Source organism: Rhinatrema bivittatum, chromosome 5 (genome assembly GCF_901001135.1).
Source record: "Rhinatrema bivittatum chromosome 5, aRhiBiv1.1, whole genome shotgun sequence".
Classification (NCBI taxonomy): domain Eukaryota; kingdom Metazoa; phylum Chordata; class Amphibia; order Gymnophiona; family Rhinatrematidae; genus Rhinatrema; species Rhinatrema bivittatum.
In genome coordinates, this window is record NC_042619.1 from 6,018,459 (window position 1) to 6,037,918 (window position 19,460).

The following is a 19,460-nucleotide window of genomic DNA, read 5'->3' on the forward strand; positions in this document are numbered from 1 at the left end:
AATGTTAAAATATAGTTCTACGCAATCTGAAACGATAAAGCAGCACCTTGAACTATGATTTGCGAGATTCTTCTGGGTCGCACATGTCAAGTTTCCCTCTAGTACTTGTTGGATGCTAGCATGTTAACACAGACTACTGTGCACATTCTGTCTGTCCACACTGTAAGGATATATCCCAGCTGCCAGCCATGCAGTATGACTGCTTGTGAGATATCACTTCCTATCCAGGACACTGCCCAGTTATTCCTGTCCACACTGTAAGGATATATCCCAGCTGCCAGCGATACAGCCTGACTTCTTGTGAGATATCACTTCCTATCCAGGACACTGCCCAGTTATTCCTGTCCACACTAAGGATATATCCCAGCTGCCAGCCATGCAGTGTGACTGCTTGTGAGATATCACTTCCTATCCAGGACACTGCCCAGTTATTCCTGTCCACACTGTAAGGATCTAACCTAGCTGCCAGCCATACAGTGTGACTGCTTGTGAGATATCACTTCCTATCCAGGACACTGTCCAGTTATTCCTGTCCACACTGTAAGGATATATCCCAGCTGTCAGCCATGCAGTATGACTGCTTGTGAGATATCACTTCCTATCCAGGACACTGCCCAGTTATTCCTGTCCACACTGTAAGGATATATCCCAGCTGCCAGCCATGCAGTATGACTGCATGTGAGATATCACTTCCTATCCAGGACAATGCCCAGTTATTCCTGTCCATACTGTAAGGATATATCCCAGCTGCCAGAGATACAGCATGACTGCATATGAGATATCTCTTACTATCCAGGACACTGCCCAGTTATTCCTGCCATACTGTAAGGATGTAACCCAGCTGCCCGCCATGCAGTATGACTGCTTGTGAGATATCACTTCCTATCCAGGACACTGCCCAGTTATTCCTGTCCACACTAAGGATATATCCCAGCTGTCAGCCATGCAGTATGAATGCTTGTGAGATATCACTTCCTATCCAGGACACTGCCCAGTTATTCCTGTCCACACTAAGGATATATCCCAGCTGTCAGCCATGCAGTATGACTGCTTGTGAGATATCACTTCCTATCCAGGACACTGCCCAGTTATTCCTGTCCACACTGTAAGGATATATCCCAGCTGCCAGCCATGCAGTATGACTGCTTGTGAGATATCACTTCCTATCCAGGACTGCCCAGTTATTCCTGTCCACACTGTAAGGATATATCCCAGCTGTCAGCCATGCAGTATGACTGCTTGTGAGATATCACTTCCTATCCAGGACGCTGCCCAGTTATTCCTGTCCACACTGTAAGGATCTAACCTAGCTGCCAGCCATACAGTGTGACTGCTTGTGAGATATCGCTTCCTATCCAGGACGCTGCCCAGTTATTCCTGTCCACACTGTAAGGATCTAACCTAGCTGCCAGCCATGCAGTATGACTGCTTGTGAGATATCTTGTGAGGTAGTTAATTCTTTTCTTATCTCTCCTTTCCTAGCTATTTAGCTCCCAAGTTCAGTCCCCCTGTTATATTGTAACTTTGCTTGTTTCGGCCTTCTTGTTTGGTTACTCTGCTTTTTCCCCTAGTTCCATGTAAACCGGCCTGATATGAATCCCATTCATGAAGTCCGGTATAGAAATATTTTAAATAAAATAAATAAATAAATAAATATCACTTCCTATACAGGACACTGCCCAGTTATTCCTGTCCACACTGAAAGGATATATCCCAGCTGCCAGAGATACAGCATGACTGCATGTGAGATATCACTTCCTATCCAGGACACTGCCCAGTTATTCCTGTCCACGCTGAAAGGATATATCCCAGCTGCCAGCCATGCAGTAAGACTGCATGTGAGATATCACTTCCTATGCAGGACACTGCTCAGTTATTCCTGTCCACGCTAAGGATATATCCCAGCTTCCAGACAAATAGCACAGCTGCTTGTGAGATATCACTTCCTATCCAGGACAATGCCCAGTGATTCCTGTCCACACTAAGGATATATCCCAGCTGCCAGTGATACACAATGAATGCTTTTGAGATATCACTTCCTATCCAGGACACTGCCCAGTTATTCCTGTCCACACTGTAAGGATCTAACCTAGCTGCCAGCGATACAGCATGAAGGCTTGTGAAATATCACTTCCTATCCAGGACGCTGCCCAGTTATTCCTGTCCACACTGTAAGGATCTAACTTAGCTTCCAGACATACAGTGTGACTGCTTGTGAGATATCACTTCCTATCCAGGACACTGCTCAGTTATTCCTGTCCACGCTAAGGATATATCCCAGCTTCCAGACATATAGCACAGCTGTTTGTGAGATGTCACTTCCTTTCCAGGACACTGCTCAGTTATTCCTGTCCACGCTGTAAGGTATATCCCAACTTTCAGCCATATAGCACAGCTGCTTATGAGGTATCACTTCCTATTCAGGACACTGCCCAGTTATTCCTGTCCATACTGAAGGATATATCCCAGCTGCCAGCCATGCAGTATGACTGCTTGTGAGATACTTCCTATCCAGGTCACTGCCCAGTTATTCCTGTCCACACTGTAAGGATATATTCCAGCTGCCAGCGATACAGCATGGCTGCTTGTGAGATGTCACTTCCTATCCAGGACACTACCCAGTTGTTCCTGTCCACACTGTAAGGATATATCCCAGTTTCCAGAGATACAGTATGACTGCTTGTGAGATGTCACTTCCTATCCAGGACATGACACAGTTATTCCCGTCCACACTGTAAGGATATATCCCAGCTGCCAGCGATACAGTATGGCTGCTTGTGGGATGTCACTTCCTATCCAGGACACTGCCCAGTGATTCCTGTCCACACTGTAAGGATCTAACCTAGCTGCCAGCCATGCAGTATGACTGCTTGTGAGATACTTCCTATCCAGGTCACTGCCCAGTTATTCCTGTCCACACTGAAAGGATATATCCCAGCTGCCAGCCATGCAATATGACTGCATGTGAGATATCACTTCCTATCCAGGACACTGCTCAGTTATTCCTGTCCACGCTAAGGATATATCCCAGCTTCCAGACATATAGCACAGCTGCTTGTGAGATATCACGTCCTATCCAGGACACTGCCCAGTGATTCCTGTCCACACTAAGGATATATCCCAGCTGCCAGTGATACACAATGAATGCTTTTGAGATATCACTTCCTATCCAGGACACTGCTCAGTTATTCCCGTCCACACTGTAAGGATATATCCCAGCTGCCAGAAATACAGCATGACTGCTTGTGAGATGTTACTTCCTATCCAGGACAGTTTTCTTCATTTCCCTCATTTCTTCCTGCCTCTGTTTATCTTCTACTTTCTTGAGCAGATGAGCATAGAAAATTCCCCACTTAGATCCCCCAAGCACCCCTCCTTTCCCTTCCAACTACAAACCTTTGCAATAAAGAAAATAGATGCTAATATTCATGAACAGCCAGAGGCTGATTTGTTTAGCACCACTTAACCGGTTAACATCTGACTTAGTTGGCTTATCTTGCACTATTTGAAAATTCAGCTGTGCTGACCAGCTGCCCCTTAGCTTAGCCGGATATGTGAGGGGGCGGTGCATTCCAGGGAGGAGCTAGTTCTCTGGCTAACTTACAGTTCGATACAGTAAAGTGTGCTCCGTCGGAGCGCACTGTCAGCCTGCTCTGGACGCGTGTTTTCCCTTACCCCTTATTCAGTAAGGGGAGGAAAACACGCGGCCCACCCGCGGCACCTAATAGCGCCCTCAGCATGCAAATGCATGTTGATGGCCCTATTAGGTATGCCCGAGCGATCCAGTAAGTAAAATGTGCAGCCAAGCCGCACATTTTACTCTAAGAAATTAGCGCCGCCCAAAGGTCGGCGCTAATTTCTTCCGGCGCCAGGGAAGTGCACAGAAAAGCAGTAAAAACTGCTTTTCTGTGCACCCTCCGACTTAATATCATAGCGATATTAAGTAGGAGGTCCCCCAAAAGTAAAAAAAAGTAAAAAAAAAAAAAAAAAATTTTGAATTCGGCCCGCGGCTGTCGGGCCGAAAACCGGACGCTCAATTTTGCCGGCGTCCGGTTTCCGAGCCCGTGGCTGTCAGCGGGCTCGAGAACCGACGCCGGCAAAATTGAGCGTCGGCTGTCAAACCCGCTGACAGCCGCCGCTCCTGACAAAAAGGAGGCGCTAGGGACGCGCTAGTGTCCCTAGCGCCTCCTTTTCCTCGTTTGCAACGCGTCGCCTCATTTAAATACTGGATCGCTCGCACCGGCAAGGGGCCGGTGCGTGCGCCGGGAGAGCGGGCATTCGTCCGCTCTCCCACGGACTTTACTGTATCGGGCTGTTAGCCTGATAAGTCTTGGACAGCTATTTGGCTATCCCGTGGTTAGCCGGATACCCACACACAGCCCGATCTAGTAAAGTCCGTGGGAGAGCGGACAAACGCCCGCTCTCCCGGCGCGCGCACCGGCCCCTCGCCGGTGCGAGCGATCCAGTATTTAAATGAGGCGACGCGGTGCAAACGAGGAAAAGGAGGCGCTAGGGACACTAGCGCGTCCCTAGCGCCTCCTTTGGCCTGGAGCGGCGGCTGTCAGCGGGTTTGACAGCCGACGCTCAATTTTGCCGGCGTCGGTTCTCAAGCCCGCTGACAGCCACGGGCTCGGAAACCGGACGTCGGCAAAATTGAGCGTCCGGTTTTCGGCCCGACAGCCGCGGGCCGAATTCAAAATTTTTTTTTTTTTTTTAAACTTTTTTTACTTTTGGGGACCTCCGACTTAATATCGCTACGATATTAATATCGCCATGATATTAATATCATAGCGATATTAATATCGCTATGATATTAATATCGGCTGTGAGCGAGAGAGAGAGAGAGAGAAATATGCTGGATGTGCACGTGTGCAAGAGAGAGGAGGCTGTGAGCGAGAGAGAGAGAGAGAGAAATATGCTGGATGTGCACGTGTGCAAGAGAGAGGAGGCTGTGAGCGAGAGAGAGAGAGAGAGAAATATGCTGGATGTGCACGTGTGCAAGAGAGAGGAGGCTGTGAGCGAGAGAGAGAGAGAGAGAAATATGCTGGATGTGCACGTGTGCGTCTGGGAATGTCTATGGGTGTGTGAGAAGGAGACTGTCAGGTCGATACAGTTAAGTGTGCTCCGTCGGAGCGCTATGATATTAATATCGCTATGATAGCGATATTAATATCACAGCGATATTAATATCGCTGTGATATTAAGTCGGAGGCTGCACAGAAAAGCAGTTTTTACTGCTTTTCTGTGCACTTCCCTGGCGCCGGAAGAAATTAGCGCCGACCTTTGGGTCGGCGCTAATTTCTTAGAGTAAAATGTGCGGCTTGGCTGCACATTTTACTTACTGGATCACTCGGGCATACCTAATAGGGCCATCAACATGCATTTGCATGTTGATGGCCCTATTAGGTGCCGCGGGTGGGCCGCGTGTTTTCCTCCCCTTACTGAATAAGGGGAAAGGGAAAACACGCGTCCAGACCAGAGCAGGGTGACAGTGCGCTCCGACGGAGCACACTTAACTGTATCGACCTGACAGTCTCCTTCTCACACACCCATAGACATTCCCAGACGCACACGTGCACATCCAGCATATTTCTCTCTCTCTCTCTCTCGCTCACAGCCTCCTCTCTCTTGCACACTTGCACATCCAGCACTATTTCTCTCTCTCTCGCTCACAGCCTCCTCTCTCTTGCACACGTGCACATCCAGCATATTTCTCTCTCTCTCTCTCTCGCTCACAGCCTCCTCTCTCTTGCACACGTGCACATCCAGCATATTTCTCTCTCTCTCACTCGCTCACAAGCTCCTCTCTCTTGCACACGTGCACATCCAGCATATTTCTCTCTCTCACTCACAGCCTCCTCTCTCTTGCACACGTGCACATCCAGCATATTTCTCTCTCTCTCTCACTCACAGCCTCCTCTCTCTTGCACACGTGCACATCCAGCATATTTCTCTCTCTCTCTCTCGCTCACAGCCTCCTCTCTCTTGCACACGTGCACATCCAGCATATTTCTCTCTCTCTCTCTCGCTCACAGGCTCCTCTCTCTTGCACATGTGCACATCCAGCATATTTCTCTCTCTCTCTCTCACTCACAGCCTCCTCTCTCTTGCACACGTGCACATCCAGCATATTTCTCTCTCTCTCTCTCGCTCACAGCCTCCTCTCTCTTGCACACGTGCACATCCAGCATATTTCTCTCTCTCTCTCGCTCACAGCCTCCTCTCTCTTGCACACGTGCACATCCAGCATATTTCTCTCTCTCTCTCTCGCTCACAGCCTCCTCTCTCTTGCACACGTGCACATCCAGCATATTTCTCTCTCTCTCTCTCTCGCTCACAGCCTCCTCTCTCTTGCACACGTGCACATCCAGCATATTTCTCTCTCTCTCTCACTCACAGCCTCTCTCTCTTGCACACGTGCACATCCAGCATATTTCTCTCTCTCTCTCTCGCTCACAGCCTCCTCTCTCTTGCACACGTGCACATCCAGCATATTTCTCTCTCTCTCTCTCTCGCTCACAGCCTCCTCTCTCTTGCACACGTGCACATCCAGCATATTTCTCTCTCTCTCTCTCTCGCTCACAGCCTCCTCTCTCTTGCACACGTGCACATCCAGCATATTTCTCTCTCTCTCTCTCTCGCTCACAGCCTCCTCTCTCTTGCACACGTGCACATCCAGCATATTTCTCTCTCTCTCTCTCGCTCACAGCCTCCTCTCTCTTGCACACGTGCACATCCAGCCATATTTCTCTCTCTCTCTCTCTCGCTCACAGCCTCCTCTCTCTTGCACACGTGCACATCCAGCATATTTCTCTCTCTCTCTCTCTCGCTCACAGCCTCCTCTCTCTTGCACACGTGCACATCCAGCATATTTCTCTCTCTCTCTCTCTCGCTCACAGCCCTCTCTCTCTTGCACACGTGCACATCCAGCATATTTCTCTCTCTCTCTCTCGCTCACAGCCTCTTCTCTCTTGCACACGTGCACATCCAGCATATTTCTCTCTCTCTCTCTCTCGCTCACAGCCTCCTCTCTCTTGCACACGTGCACATCCAGCATATTTCTCTCTCTCTCTCTCTCGCTCACAGCCTCCTCTCTCTTGCACACGTGCACATCCAGCATATTTCTCTCTCTCTCTCTCGCTCACAGCCTCCTCTCTCTTGCACACGTGCACATCCAGCATATTTCTCTCTCTCTCTCTCTCGCTCACAGCCTCCTCTCTCTTGCACACGTGCACATCCAGCATATTTCTCTCTCTCTCTCTCTCGCTCACACCCTCCTCTCTCTTGCACACGTGCACATCCAGCATATTTCTCTCTCTCTCTCTCTCGCTCACAGCCTCCTCTCTCTTGCACACGTGCACATCCAGCATATTTCTCTCTCTCTCTCTCGCTCACAGCCTCTTCTCTCTTGCACACGTGCACATCCAGCATATTTCTCTCTCTCTCTCTCTCGCTCACAGCCTCCTCTCTCTTGCACACGTGCACATCCAGCATATTTCTCTCTCTCTCGCTCACAGCCTCCTCTCTCTTGCACACGTGCACATCCAGCATATTTCTCTCTCTCTCGCTCACAGCCTCCTCTCTCTTGCACTCGTGCACATCCAGCATATTTCTCTCTCTCTCTCGCTCACAGCCTCCTCTCTCTTGCACACGTGCACATCCAGCATATTTCTCTCTCTCTCTCTCACTCACAGCCTCCTCTCTCTTGCACACGTGCACATCCAGCATATTTCTCTCTCTCTCTCTCTCGCTCACAGCCTCCTCTCTCTTGCACACGTGCACATCCAGCATATTTCTCTCTCTCTCTCTCTCGCTCACAGCCTCCTCTCTCTTGCACACGTGCACATCCAGCATATTTCTCTCTCTCTCTCTCGCTCACAGCCTCCTCTCTCTTGCACACGTGCACATCCAGCATATTTCTCTCTCTCTCTCTCTCGCTCACAGCCTCCTTCTCTCTTGCACACGTGCACATCCAGCATATTTCTCTCTCTCTCTCTCGCTCACAGCCTCCTCTCTCTTGCACACGTGCACATCCAGCATATTTCTCTCTCTCTCTCTCTCTCGCTCACAGCCTCCTCTCTCTTGCACACGTGCACATCCAGCATATTTCTCTCTCTCTCTCTCGCTCACAGCCTCCTCTCTCTTGCACACGTGCACATCCAGCATATTTCTCTCTCTCTCTCTCACTCACAGCCTCCTCTCTCTTGCACACGTGCACATCCAGCATATTTCTCTCTCTCTCTCTCTCGCTCACAGCCTCCTCTCTCTTGCACACGTGCACATCCAGCATATTTCTCTCTCTCTCTCGCTCACAGCCTCCTCTCTCTTGCACACGTGCACATCCAGCATATTTCTCTCTCTCTCTCACTCACAGCCTCCTCTCTCTTGCACACGTGCACATCCAGCATATTTCTCTCTCTCTCTCACTCACAGCCTCCTCTCTCTTGCACACGTGCACATCCAGCATATTTCTCTCTCTCTCTCTCTCGCTCACAGCCTCCTCTCTCTTGCACACGTGCACATCCAGCATATTTCTCTCTCTCTCTCTCGCTCACAGCCTCCTCTCTCTTGCACACGTGCACATCCAGCATATTTCTCTCTCTCTCTCTCTCGCTCACAGCCTCTTCTCTCTTGCACACGTGCACATCCAGCATATTTCTCTCTCTCTCTCTCTCGCTCACAGCCTCTTCTCTCTTGCACACGTGCACATCCAGCATATTTCTCTCTCTCTCTCTCTCGCTCACAGCCTCCTCTCTCTTGCACACGTGCACATCCAGCATATTTCTCTCTCTCTCTCTCTCGCTCACAGCCTCTTCTCTCTTGCACACGTGCACATCCAGCATATTTCTCTCTCTCTCTCTCTCGCTCACAGGCTCTTCTCTTCCTGTGCTTTTCACTTCTCCCCTCCACAGGCAGCCCGAGGCTGGATACAGATTTCAGGCTACGGGTAATAAGTGAGCCCTCTTCTCGGGTCACTATCTGTTTTCACAGACAGTTCAAGCTCCTTCACCCTGCAGCTCCTCTTTTATCTCTCTCTGCACCCTCCCGATGCACGGATAAGTCACTCCTATCTGGGTCCTTCTCCTGTACTGTCAGTTCCCAATTCTGTGCTTTCCGGCTGCCTGCACCCTGTGTCCCACTCCCTCTCTGGCCCTATTCAAATACCATCTGCTTTTCAATCTTAACCCCTGATTATCCCGCTTACAGCCTTATTTATTTTAACCACTTCTTAATACGTGAAATTCACCAAATCTCCCCTGTCCTGTATGATTAGGTTGTGAGCGCTACTGATCGGGATCTCTCGTATGTGTTTTTGTACGGTGCTGTGTACATCGAGTAGTGCTGCATTAGCGGGAAGCAGTCACAGTAGTAAGCAAGAGTGGCAGAGCTCCCCTCACCCAAATGTCAGGACACGAAGCTAAAAAGAGAGACATCGGAGCCCAGCCAATGTCAGGTGTTGGACGTGAGAGCGAGGATTATGGAAGCCCTACAATTAGATAATTCATTTCTCTTATTTCCCTCATCCTACATCTTCTCCCTTTTCCTCACTGCATTCCCTGGGTTTTTTTTTTCATTTTACATTGACTCTCATCCCTCCTCCGTCTCTCCCCCTCCAGTTAACATTGCTTCCCCTCCATGTCACTTCTCCCCATCTCTTCCATGCATCAGATCCACGAAGCCCCTGGGAGCAGAGGGCTGGGCTGGGCCTCCCCCCCTGAGGTCAGTAATAAACCCACTAATCAGATAAGGACATTCATTACCTGGCTAATTCTGACCTGGGAACTGGCCATACAGAACGTGCCCCCTGCGCGTGGCGGCCATCTTCCAGGATACTCCAGTCCTGGCTGTCAGAGATCCTCACCCGTCACCGAATTAGGATTTCTCGCTTAAGTCACTCATTTTAATGCTTCCTTGACTGGTTAAGTCGTGACCATGGGATCAGTTGCCAAAGGGTTGAGGGGCCTAAGCTTTGGGAGTCAGAGGCCTAAGCTAACCCCTTTGGAAGTGAGTAGGGTGGAGGGTCCTGTGGGGGAGAGATAGGGTGGGAGAAAGCATGTAGGGAGCGTATCCTGCCTGTGGTAGAGCTTTAACGCTCACTGTAAGTCGTAGGCCCTATGGAGATTACTGGGACCTCTTGACTAAGAAAGCGCATTGACGTGTAACAACGCGTGGCTTAGTGCAAGCTGATAAACAGATGCTTAGATCTCGGCAAATGAAGTGCAGATCTAAATTTAGGAGCCTGAGGTGTAGCTGTGGGTACATTTAGGGGAATTTTCAGTTAAAGATTGAAACTTCTGACTGAAAATCTCCCCGGTTGCATTGAATGTGAGTGAGACCTTTGGCCTTCGTCCCTGACAAACGATCTCTGGGATAGGCTGAAAGCCCCTCTGCACGCCGGCGCTTACCCACGCCCAGCGCGCCTCCTGTTCCATCTCAGTCATCGACAGCCCAGAGCAGCACTGAGGAAGCGTCCATCCACGTTCAACTCCTAATACTGCTTGTTCTTATTTTTAGGTGGAAAGCCCAATGCTTGCGGCCATGCAGGTAAGAAACCTTCTCCCTGGTTCTGCGGGGTGGATTCTCCTGGTTGGGTCCCTGTGGCTCTTGGGCAGTGTTGAAACGGCCCGGTTTTGTACTGAGCTCCATTATTTCTAACATTTACATACAAGGAAGGCAGTCAGGCAAAACCGAAGGGGATCCCATACATCGGGGCGCTCAGGGGATGGTGCCATGGAGGCACAAAATGTGAGGAAGTGTTTCCTCTTCTGGAACGCAGGACGCAAAGCGCATTTACAGCTTTTCCCTGCCGTCGCTGCCGCCACCTGCCCCCGCTCTCATGCATGCGGTCACTGCCGGCAGAAGGAGGCGCTGCACATTGGAGCAGCATCGACATAAGCGAAAGGAGAGGGACAGCTCTGCCTTCCTGAAATTACTGCACAGAGGGTCCAGATATCCTGCACCCGTGCAGCGCCAGTACCCGGGCCCCTGCTGCCTCCTTGGGGTTCATGTCAAGCGGCGGCAGCTTCCGTGGGTGCAATAACTTAAGCTGCCGGGGCTCTCCTCCTTCAGGCGGGGCAGTGTGATAGAGGGGTGCGGCAGCTGAAATGCATTTGCTTTTCCCAGCACGGCTCTTGCTATAGATTTTATTCACCTGTGGAACATGAACCTATCTGTGGGAAGAGTAGGTCCATGTTTGGTGCACCTAAGGCAATAACTCACATTGCACACCGTGCTGGATGTTAGGGTTTAGCGGTGCTTGGGTGGATTCTTGGGTACTGTGGCAGGTGACCACGCCCACAGGGAGGAGCCCCGTGGGGAGCCACAGTACTGGACTAGACTCAGGACACACAAACTCAGAATTTGTTCTTTTATTATACAGCTTGATGGATACCACCAGCGGTGGCAGTAGTGAGGTAGTCTGGATGTAGCGGTCTCGGGACCCTCGGCAGAGGGGACCCTTCTCACCCCGATGGTATAGGGGACTTCCGGTGTAGGTTTCCCAGCACGGCAAAGCTGTAGATGAGACAGACTGAGAGTTAGATTACTCACTAGATGGTAGTTGTAGGTAAGCGATTCCACCAGGCTGAAGTAGATGGTAGTGGCACCGAGGCAGGGCGAGCAGGCCCTCGAGGAGCGAGTACCTGATCCCTGAAAGGCACCTGAAATAAAGCAGAGGGCCCCCGAGGAGCGGGTATCCAGGTTAGCAATACCCCAAAGGCCAGAGAGAGAGCTTCCAGCGGCAACACAGAAGCGGCAGAGTAGCTAAGACCGACCGAAACCAATCCTTGCTAATTCAACAAGCTAGCAACAAAGTTCAGGCTATATACCTGGATGGCGTGACGCCACTTGAGGGGGACGCCCCCGAGGTTCGCGCCAATGCTGGAATAAAGACATGGGTAGCACGCGCACCCTAGTAGGGCCTTGGGAGGAGCATGGCAGGAGGCAGCACCATAGCCGTTCCGGGGATGCCGGAGAGGGAGGATTGTAGACGCAGCGGTAGCCATTTTCCCAAGGTAAGTGGGAGAAGCCAAAAACAAGGTGAGGCAAACGGGGTGAAGCAGTCTAGGACCGACGGATGCAACACTGGACCAGTGCATGACATGGACATATGTTGAACCTGTCCTGGCTCCAGCACCTTGAATGAGGGGGCCTTATGGCGAGGGATGACTGCTCTCGGTAGGTGTTGGATGTAAAGAGTAAAGGCGTGTAATGATGTCCCTAGAACTGAATGTCATCTTGGCATGTCACCATCAGGTTGCTGCTTGCCGGCAGGCTACTGTCAGCTCCTTCTCCTTTAATCATTCTTAATCCTTAGACATGTTTGCCATTTATTCTGAAGCACCTGTCCTGCCTTACAACTGCTTTAACTCTAAGGATGCTCTGCTTATCAAAACCACCACTCGCATCAACATGAAAACCAATGAAGAGACGGGAGCCACACTGAGCCAATGAAATAAAATAACCCTCATTGCAACAACTCAGGGCATTAGAATGCCATGCTTACATCCAGCAAGGGCAACCACAGAAAAACAAACTTTATCAAACAGGATAACAGAGATATATTGGTACCTAATAATAATAATAATAATACATGTCAGGGGACGACATACAAATAAGTGAATACAACAATATTTCAATTATCCAGATAACGCAATAATCAACAGAGAAATACGTCCCAGTAATTTAATGAATATTGATGACCTTTTAAATAATTGATTACTTAGAAGTGTAACCCCCACCCTGTCGTAGCACATAATGGGGCGGATTTTCAGAGCCCTGCTCGCGTAAATCCGCCCAAAACCGGGCGGATTTACGCGAGCAGGGCCCTGCGCGCCGGGAAGCCTATTTTACATAGGCCTCGCGGCGCGCGCAGAGCCCCGGGACTCGCGTAAGTCCCGGGGTTCTCCAAGGGGGGCGTGTCGGGGGCGGGCCCGGTCGTCGCGGCGTTTCAGGGGCGTGTCGGGGGCGGGCCCGGTCATCGCGGCGTTTCAGGGGCGTGTCGGCAGCGTTTTGGGGGCGGGTACGGGGGCATGGCTACGGCCCGGGGCGGTCCGGGGGCGTGGCCATGCCCTCCGTACCCGCCCCCAGGTCGCGGCCCGGCGCGCAGGAGGCCCGCTCGCGCGCGGGGATTTACTTCTCCCTCCGGGAGGCGTAAATCCCCGGAGAAAGGTAAGGGGGGGGTGTAGACAGGGCCGGGGGGGTGGGTTAGGTAGAGGAAGGGAGGGGAAGGTGAGGGGAGGGCGTTAGAGGATTCCCTCCAAGGCCGCTCCGATTTCGGAGCGGCCTTGGAGGGAACGGGGATAGGCTGCGCGGCTCGGCGCGCGCCGGCTATACAAAATCGATAGCCTTGCGCGCGCCGATCCAGGATTTTAGCAGATACGCGCGGCTCCGCGCGTATCTACTAAAATCCAGCGTACTTTTGTTTGCGCCTGGAGCGCAAACAAAAGTAGGCTATTCGCGCGCCTTTTAAAATCCGCCCCAATATGTGAGAGGGTCTGGCACCTGAATGAGCCGAGTGCCAGTACCCTAGGAAGGGCTTGATGGGAACGTGGCTTAAGCAGATGCTGTAGTGGGACCCAGGCTCAGAGGCAAGGAGGGTGAGCAACAGATCTGAGCTGGACAGGGATTTCGAGGTTATGGGAACGCCTTCTGTGTCCCCATCTCCCCCAGTCAGATCACTCCGCACCAGAAGATGGAGCTCATGCCACAAATATATTCACACAACAAACTTTTATTTTCTGATGGCACCAGCCATCAGAGTGTACAATATAAACTTGCCCAGCTAGGCTGAGGTGTTTACAGAAAAATACAGGAAGGGTTAACAGACTATATGCACCTTATATATGTTGCTAACAGACTATAGTATATGCACCTTCTCCCAGGTTAAGAGAAGCTGATTATAAATACTCTTCACCATTCCGTCAACTCCCGAGATTCACCAATCCTTTACTCCTCACGTTCTCTTTTTCCCTCAAAATAATCTAGTTATCAGTCTTAATACCATAGATACCACTTATAAACACCTCGGTAATTACTCTTGGCCACATCTGTAGACCAGTGAACTCTGCTCTCCACCTCAGCTCCCATCCAGCACATTCCCCAATATCCCCAACTCTCACTCTTCTGAGGCTTTCTAAATCCAAGTCCAGGCCACACCTATGGGACCTCTCAACTCCTGTCTACCTCTTGGGACTCCCGGCCCAGTCCCCTTGGTTGCATCCCCTTGAGAAGAAACACCTACCCTTGAAGGGAAAAGCTCCTGCAAAGTCCTCTCAATTGAGAGGCCACTCTGTGCAGAACCCACTCCCTCGATGGGTTGTGAGAAACTCCCTCTGTCAAAATCCTCCACTACCTCTTATGTGTTTGGTGAACACTGCTTCTATAGGACCCTGCTCCCCATCCTCTTAAGAAGACTCACTCATATGACCAACAACCACCCTCTCACCATGACAAGATGCAACCATATCATGGATGCTTACCAAAATAGAGGCCATCTAGTGGACATTCAGAATATCACACCCACTATACTCACTGAGCAGCAGTGGCAGACTCCTTCTGCTATCCTGTAATATTTTCAAATTCCCCATGAACTTCCTTAATAGTGAACCAAACTCCAAAACTGGGGCCAAGAAGGCTCCCTCACCCAGAATCCTCTTCAGGGATTCCTTTGTGATGGAAAATAGGCTCCTGTCACATAAGGAAAGCTATTCAAAAGATGCTCTTTGACCTCTGCAGAAGCGTACTCCCATTGTGAAATGCACTAGACAGCATGGGATTCTGCACTATGTCTCAGTCCTTGCAGTTTTATTACCATAATCAAGCACTCGTCCTGTCTCTTTGCTGGCTTTCTGTGTAAGCTACAGCCAAACAGCTTAGCCTTGTGTGTTCTCATCTATTCCAGCAACATTTCTTGCATTTCTTAGAAATAATTTTATTCTGCTTCTCTACATCCTCCTGCCTGTGCTGACATGTTTACAACAGAAATTTACGGCTGCTCAGCCTTCCTTTCCCTCTGATTCCCACAGCTCCTGCCTCCTCTGCACCCCTGTGCAGTGCTGTTACTGACCCGTTTAAACCTTTTGCATATGATTAGTAACAAATGTGTTTCATTTAGGCTTTCCTGATACATCTTGAGTAATGCAAAAAGCCCACCCTGGTGCAGAACAAATTTGCTATTCTGTTGTACTGTGCTGTGCCAGTTTTATACAGCGCACTCATCAGGTCAGACTTTCTCTAGGCTTTTATGGGGAACCGTCAGGCACTGGGGAGACAGAAGGGGTTCTGTTTTATTAATGCTGTGCTCTTCTTAACAGCTCCAAGGGCAGTGCTGGCCTCGCCCATCGTGATGACCTCTCACCTCCTCAGCGGAGTCACCCTGTTGGATCCACATTGCTGCAATGAAGCTTCTCCTCTAGTTTTTATACAAAGCATTTTATTTTAAAACATCTTTTCTCGGCAGAGCACTGTGAGATGGGGAGGGGCTTTTGTGGGTGAAATGTTTTTATCATTCAATGGCTGCTGGTCTATCCAACCAATGGTATGATGCTGTTCTTTTAGTAAACAGATCCGTTTGGGGTCTGAAGGTTCCCTATTTTGCTACGGGTATTTTTATCCGGTAGGGAGAAATGTAAACCTTGTATGAGCATCAGTAGAAGAGAGGTATTATATAGACTGTCAGCACTTTGGAGTGCGTATTTATTTCTAAGAAAGATGGGAGTTGTAATTGTGGGGACTATCGCTATCTAAGGCCTCTGCATTTTTGCTAAGAGGTTTCGGAGGACAGCACCTGAATGATCCTGCTGTTGTAGGCCCTCCTGGCTTCTGTTGGCGAGGGCTGGGATCGAGTCCCCCCCCGAGAGCTTGGGCACCGGCCCCTTGGAGGGTTGGTTGGGCCCCTCTGCCCCAGGTGGTGCCCGGATTTGGGAGAGGACAGAACGTTGCCACTTTGTGCTGTGGGGTTTGGGATGAGGTTGAAGATATTCCTGAGATCGCAGCACCCCATGGATGGGTCCGACCAGGACCACTGGTGTGTGTGAGTTGTGGTGCTGCTGATGGACTGGTTGTGTGCTGGGTGCCAGCACTTGCTCATTGCCTGGGAAACATTTTTCTTCACGTCTTTTTAAGCTGTGCACCTCTTCTGGAGTGCTTAGATACAGATTGATCAATAAACTATTTTACCACTTGTCTAGACTGTTTATTTCTCCTTCACCCTCCTGCCCTATGGTTTAAACTGAGTTTAAGTGGAGGCAGCAGCTCAGCTGCTCTTGATCCAGCCGGTAAGTTCTCCGCAGGCACCATCTGGCCACCCGGAGCTTGCACCGCCTGACTGCTGTGACCTTAAAACTCTGCAAGCAGCAGCTCGCCCCTTACACAAATAAACCTACTGTAAAATGTCTGTAATCAAAGTCAGAAATTTGAAAACTGTATTATGTGCTGAAGGAAGACATGCGAGGCATCTTGGAGACCTGGTAGAAGGAGGATAACCAATGGAACACTTTGATACCAGGGTACAAATTACATACAGGTGACAGGGCAGATAAAATTAATGGGGAAGGCACTATGTGTTAAGGATGACATAGAGTCAAGCAGGATAAAAGTTTTGCAGGAAACAAACTATACTCTGGAAACCTTATGGATAGAAATTCCAAGAGTAAAAGGGAATATGGAAGTAGGGATATTTAATCACCTGTCTGGCTAGAATGAGGAAACAGATATATATCTGTTTTAGCAGATTTTTTTTCTTCAAATGAAGTATAAGTGCTTCTTGCTGATGCTCTTATAAAGCTTACAGGCAGAATTTTTTGTCTTTTTTATTTTTTTTGTGTGTTTTATTGATTTACTATTATGATTTTATTTTTTATTTTTATATTTGGCATATTTTTATGTTTGTAGTTGGGTAAACTGCTTTGAACTGGGTCTAAGCAGTCTATAAATGACTTTAAATAAATAAATCACTGGGACCAGATGGTATTCACCTCAGAGTTCTGAAGGAACTAAAAAATGAAATTTCAGATTTGCTTCCAGTGATTTGCAACCTATCATGTAAAACAGCCATGGTACCAGAAGCCCAGAGGGTGGCCAATGTGATACCAATTTTAAAAAGGGCTCCTTTCACAGGCCATGTGTGAGGAGTTAAGAGAAGCGGGAGTAGCAACAGGAGTGGCCTCCCTCCCCTCTGGAGGTCTCCTAAGTGTATGGCATTATGAACGGGTTAAGTGTTGCTGGTGCTGGACATTCCCCCTTTGAAATGTAGATGTAGAATTTTTGGAAAATGTTCTCTAATTGTTCCCTGCTGATTGGTGTGGGGTTTCACTTGAGGTAGGACCTTCTTAATTCTTTGTGACCCTTAAAGCCAGCCAGTAGAAGGGGCACTGACGCCCACTGTTCCCCCCCTCCCCCCCCCATGGGTGGAAGAGGCCAAGGGTGCCTGTTTTGTGGGTCTTCCCTCTGGATACTCAGTTGATGTAACAGTATTTAAATATATTCAGGGATGGTAATTTCTGAACCGGCTCGCGGGCGCACATTTGCGTGTGCCCATCAGCCCGTGCCCAGGGACACGGCTATTTTTTATTTTTTTTTGAAAGATTTGTTTATTGATTTTCAGAGGAGAAATTACAACCATAACAATGAACACAAGGAATGGCATGTTGCGTATAGCCAGTATAACAATCCACATCATAGAATGCAAACCATGCGAACATCGAACAGGAAACATTAAACATTGCAGATGCGTTCTTCCATATATTATCCCTCCCCCCTGCCCCACCCTATCCTCCCCTTCCTTTGTCCTAATACAAACTGAGCAAGGTGCTTTTCAAATATACATAGCCAGTATACATTATAAATAAATATCTTGGTATGATCTTATATTAAAGAAAGAAAGAGATAATAAGAAGAAAAAGAAATGTACAAGCGAGCAAGCATCATCTACGTGCTCTTAAAGAAAAAAAAAAAAAGGAAAAACTTAACGTCCAAGACAGGTAGGTGCCGTCCCAATAAAAAGAAGAAGAAGGTATCCCCACCAGTGTCTCTAGATTCTTATATTCAAGTAATTGGACTCCTGACATATGGAGCATTGTTCATTGATGTTGAGTGGTAGGTGCTAGATAATTCGTGAACGGAGACCAAACTGCAGATACCGTAGCAAAAGTTTTCGCTGACGTATTATGTGCTGTTGCAAACTCAAGTGCGCAGAGGTGTATCATTTTTTTAAACCAAACCTCATAATTCGGGGCTAGGTTAGAGGTCCAAGTAAATAGGATGACTTTTATCCCAATCAATGCTGCCTTCTGTAAGAGTAAGCCTTTGGATTTCCGCAAGACTTGCAGTGGGGGTGGGAGCACTCCAAAAAGCCAGAGTGTGGGATCTAGTGGCAGGTCCAGGTAAAGTAGTTGGGAGCAAAACTCAGAAATGAGCACCCAAAAGGAGTGTACTACAGCACAGTCCCAGAAACAGTGAAAGTAGGTTCCGACATCCATCATACATTTGAGGCACTTATCAGACGTTATGAGACGCATACGGGCTACCCTCAATGGGGGGAGATATACTTGCCACAAAAACTTATATTTAGTTTCCTTAAGTAAGACATTTCCAGTGATTAGGTTGATCTCTCTCATGGATCTCTGAAAGTTATCTAGCGTAATTGTACATTTCGACCATGACTTCCATTTAAGGAAAAGATTTCCTAGCAGCGATGGTTTAATAACAGCATATACTGATTTCAGCAGCTGAGATATAGAGTTTTTCCGTGTTGTGCCCATCTGTAGGATGCTCCTGATTTTTTGAGAGACTTGCAGTGAGTCTGTTGTAAGTCGGAGACCGCTAATGAAATGGCTCACTTGCTGAAAAGCATAATTGTCAGTGAAGGATAACGAATGGGCCGTTTGCAACTCCAAGAATGTAAGTCTTCTGCCAGTGGTCGCCTCAAAAAATTGATAAACATAAATCAGACCTCGGGTGTGCCACATAGAAAAGGGTCCTTTATGAAGTCCTGGAGGAAATAGCGGATTCCCACAAAGTTGTGCAAGGGGTGTTATGTTCCCGGGATGCTGCATGATCTTGCAAAAGGAACTCCAGGCCATTCAGCATGTTCGAAGAAGAAGATGAAGTTTAATGCGCGCCAGTACCATGGTGGAAGGTACCTGCACAAGATGGTTTAAAGCGGAGACACCATACCACTCCAGCAGGTATGAATAAGGGATATAGGTAGACGTAGATGTTAGGCAATCCTTGATATAACGCAGAGCACATGCTAAGTTATAGAAAGTTAAGTTCGGGCATCCCATGCCGCCTGCATGCACCGGAGCCATAAGGACCTCCATAGCCAAGCGTGCGCGCTTACCTCGCCAGAGGAAAAAACGAAGGTTGGTTTGGAATTTTTTATTATCGTATTTGGTAAGCCACAACGGTGTCATTTGCAGAACATAGAGCCATTTGGGTAGGAGTATCATCTTAACTAA

At 48.9% G+C, this 19,460-nt stretch overlaps 1 protein-coding gene across 1 annotated transcript in view; it reads left to right on the forward strand.

The window, feature by feature from the left end:
* Window positions 1-16,184, forward strand: part of LOC115091752 (ecto-ADP-ribosyltransferase 5-like) — a 98,731-nt gene extending 82,547 nt beyond the window's left edge. Inside the window, exons 4-5 of the mRNA XM_029601929.1 lie at window positions 10,516-10,545; window positions 15,315-16,184. Of these exons, the coding sequence (XP_029457789.1) occupies window positions 10,516-10,545; window positions 15,315-15,442 (158 nt within the window). The 3' untranslated portion in view covers window positions 15,443-16,184. The remainder of the gene's footprint in view (window positions 1-10,515; window positions 10,546-15,314) is intronic.
* The last annotated feature ends 3,276 nt before the right edge of the window (window positions 16,185-19,460 follow it).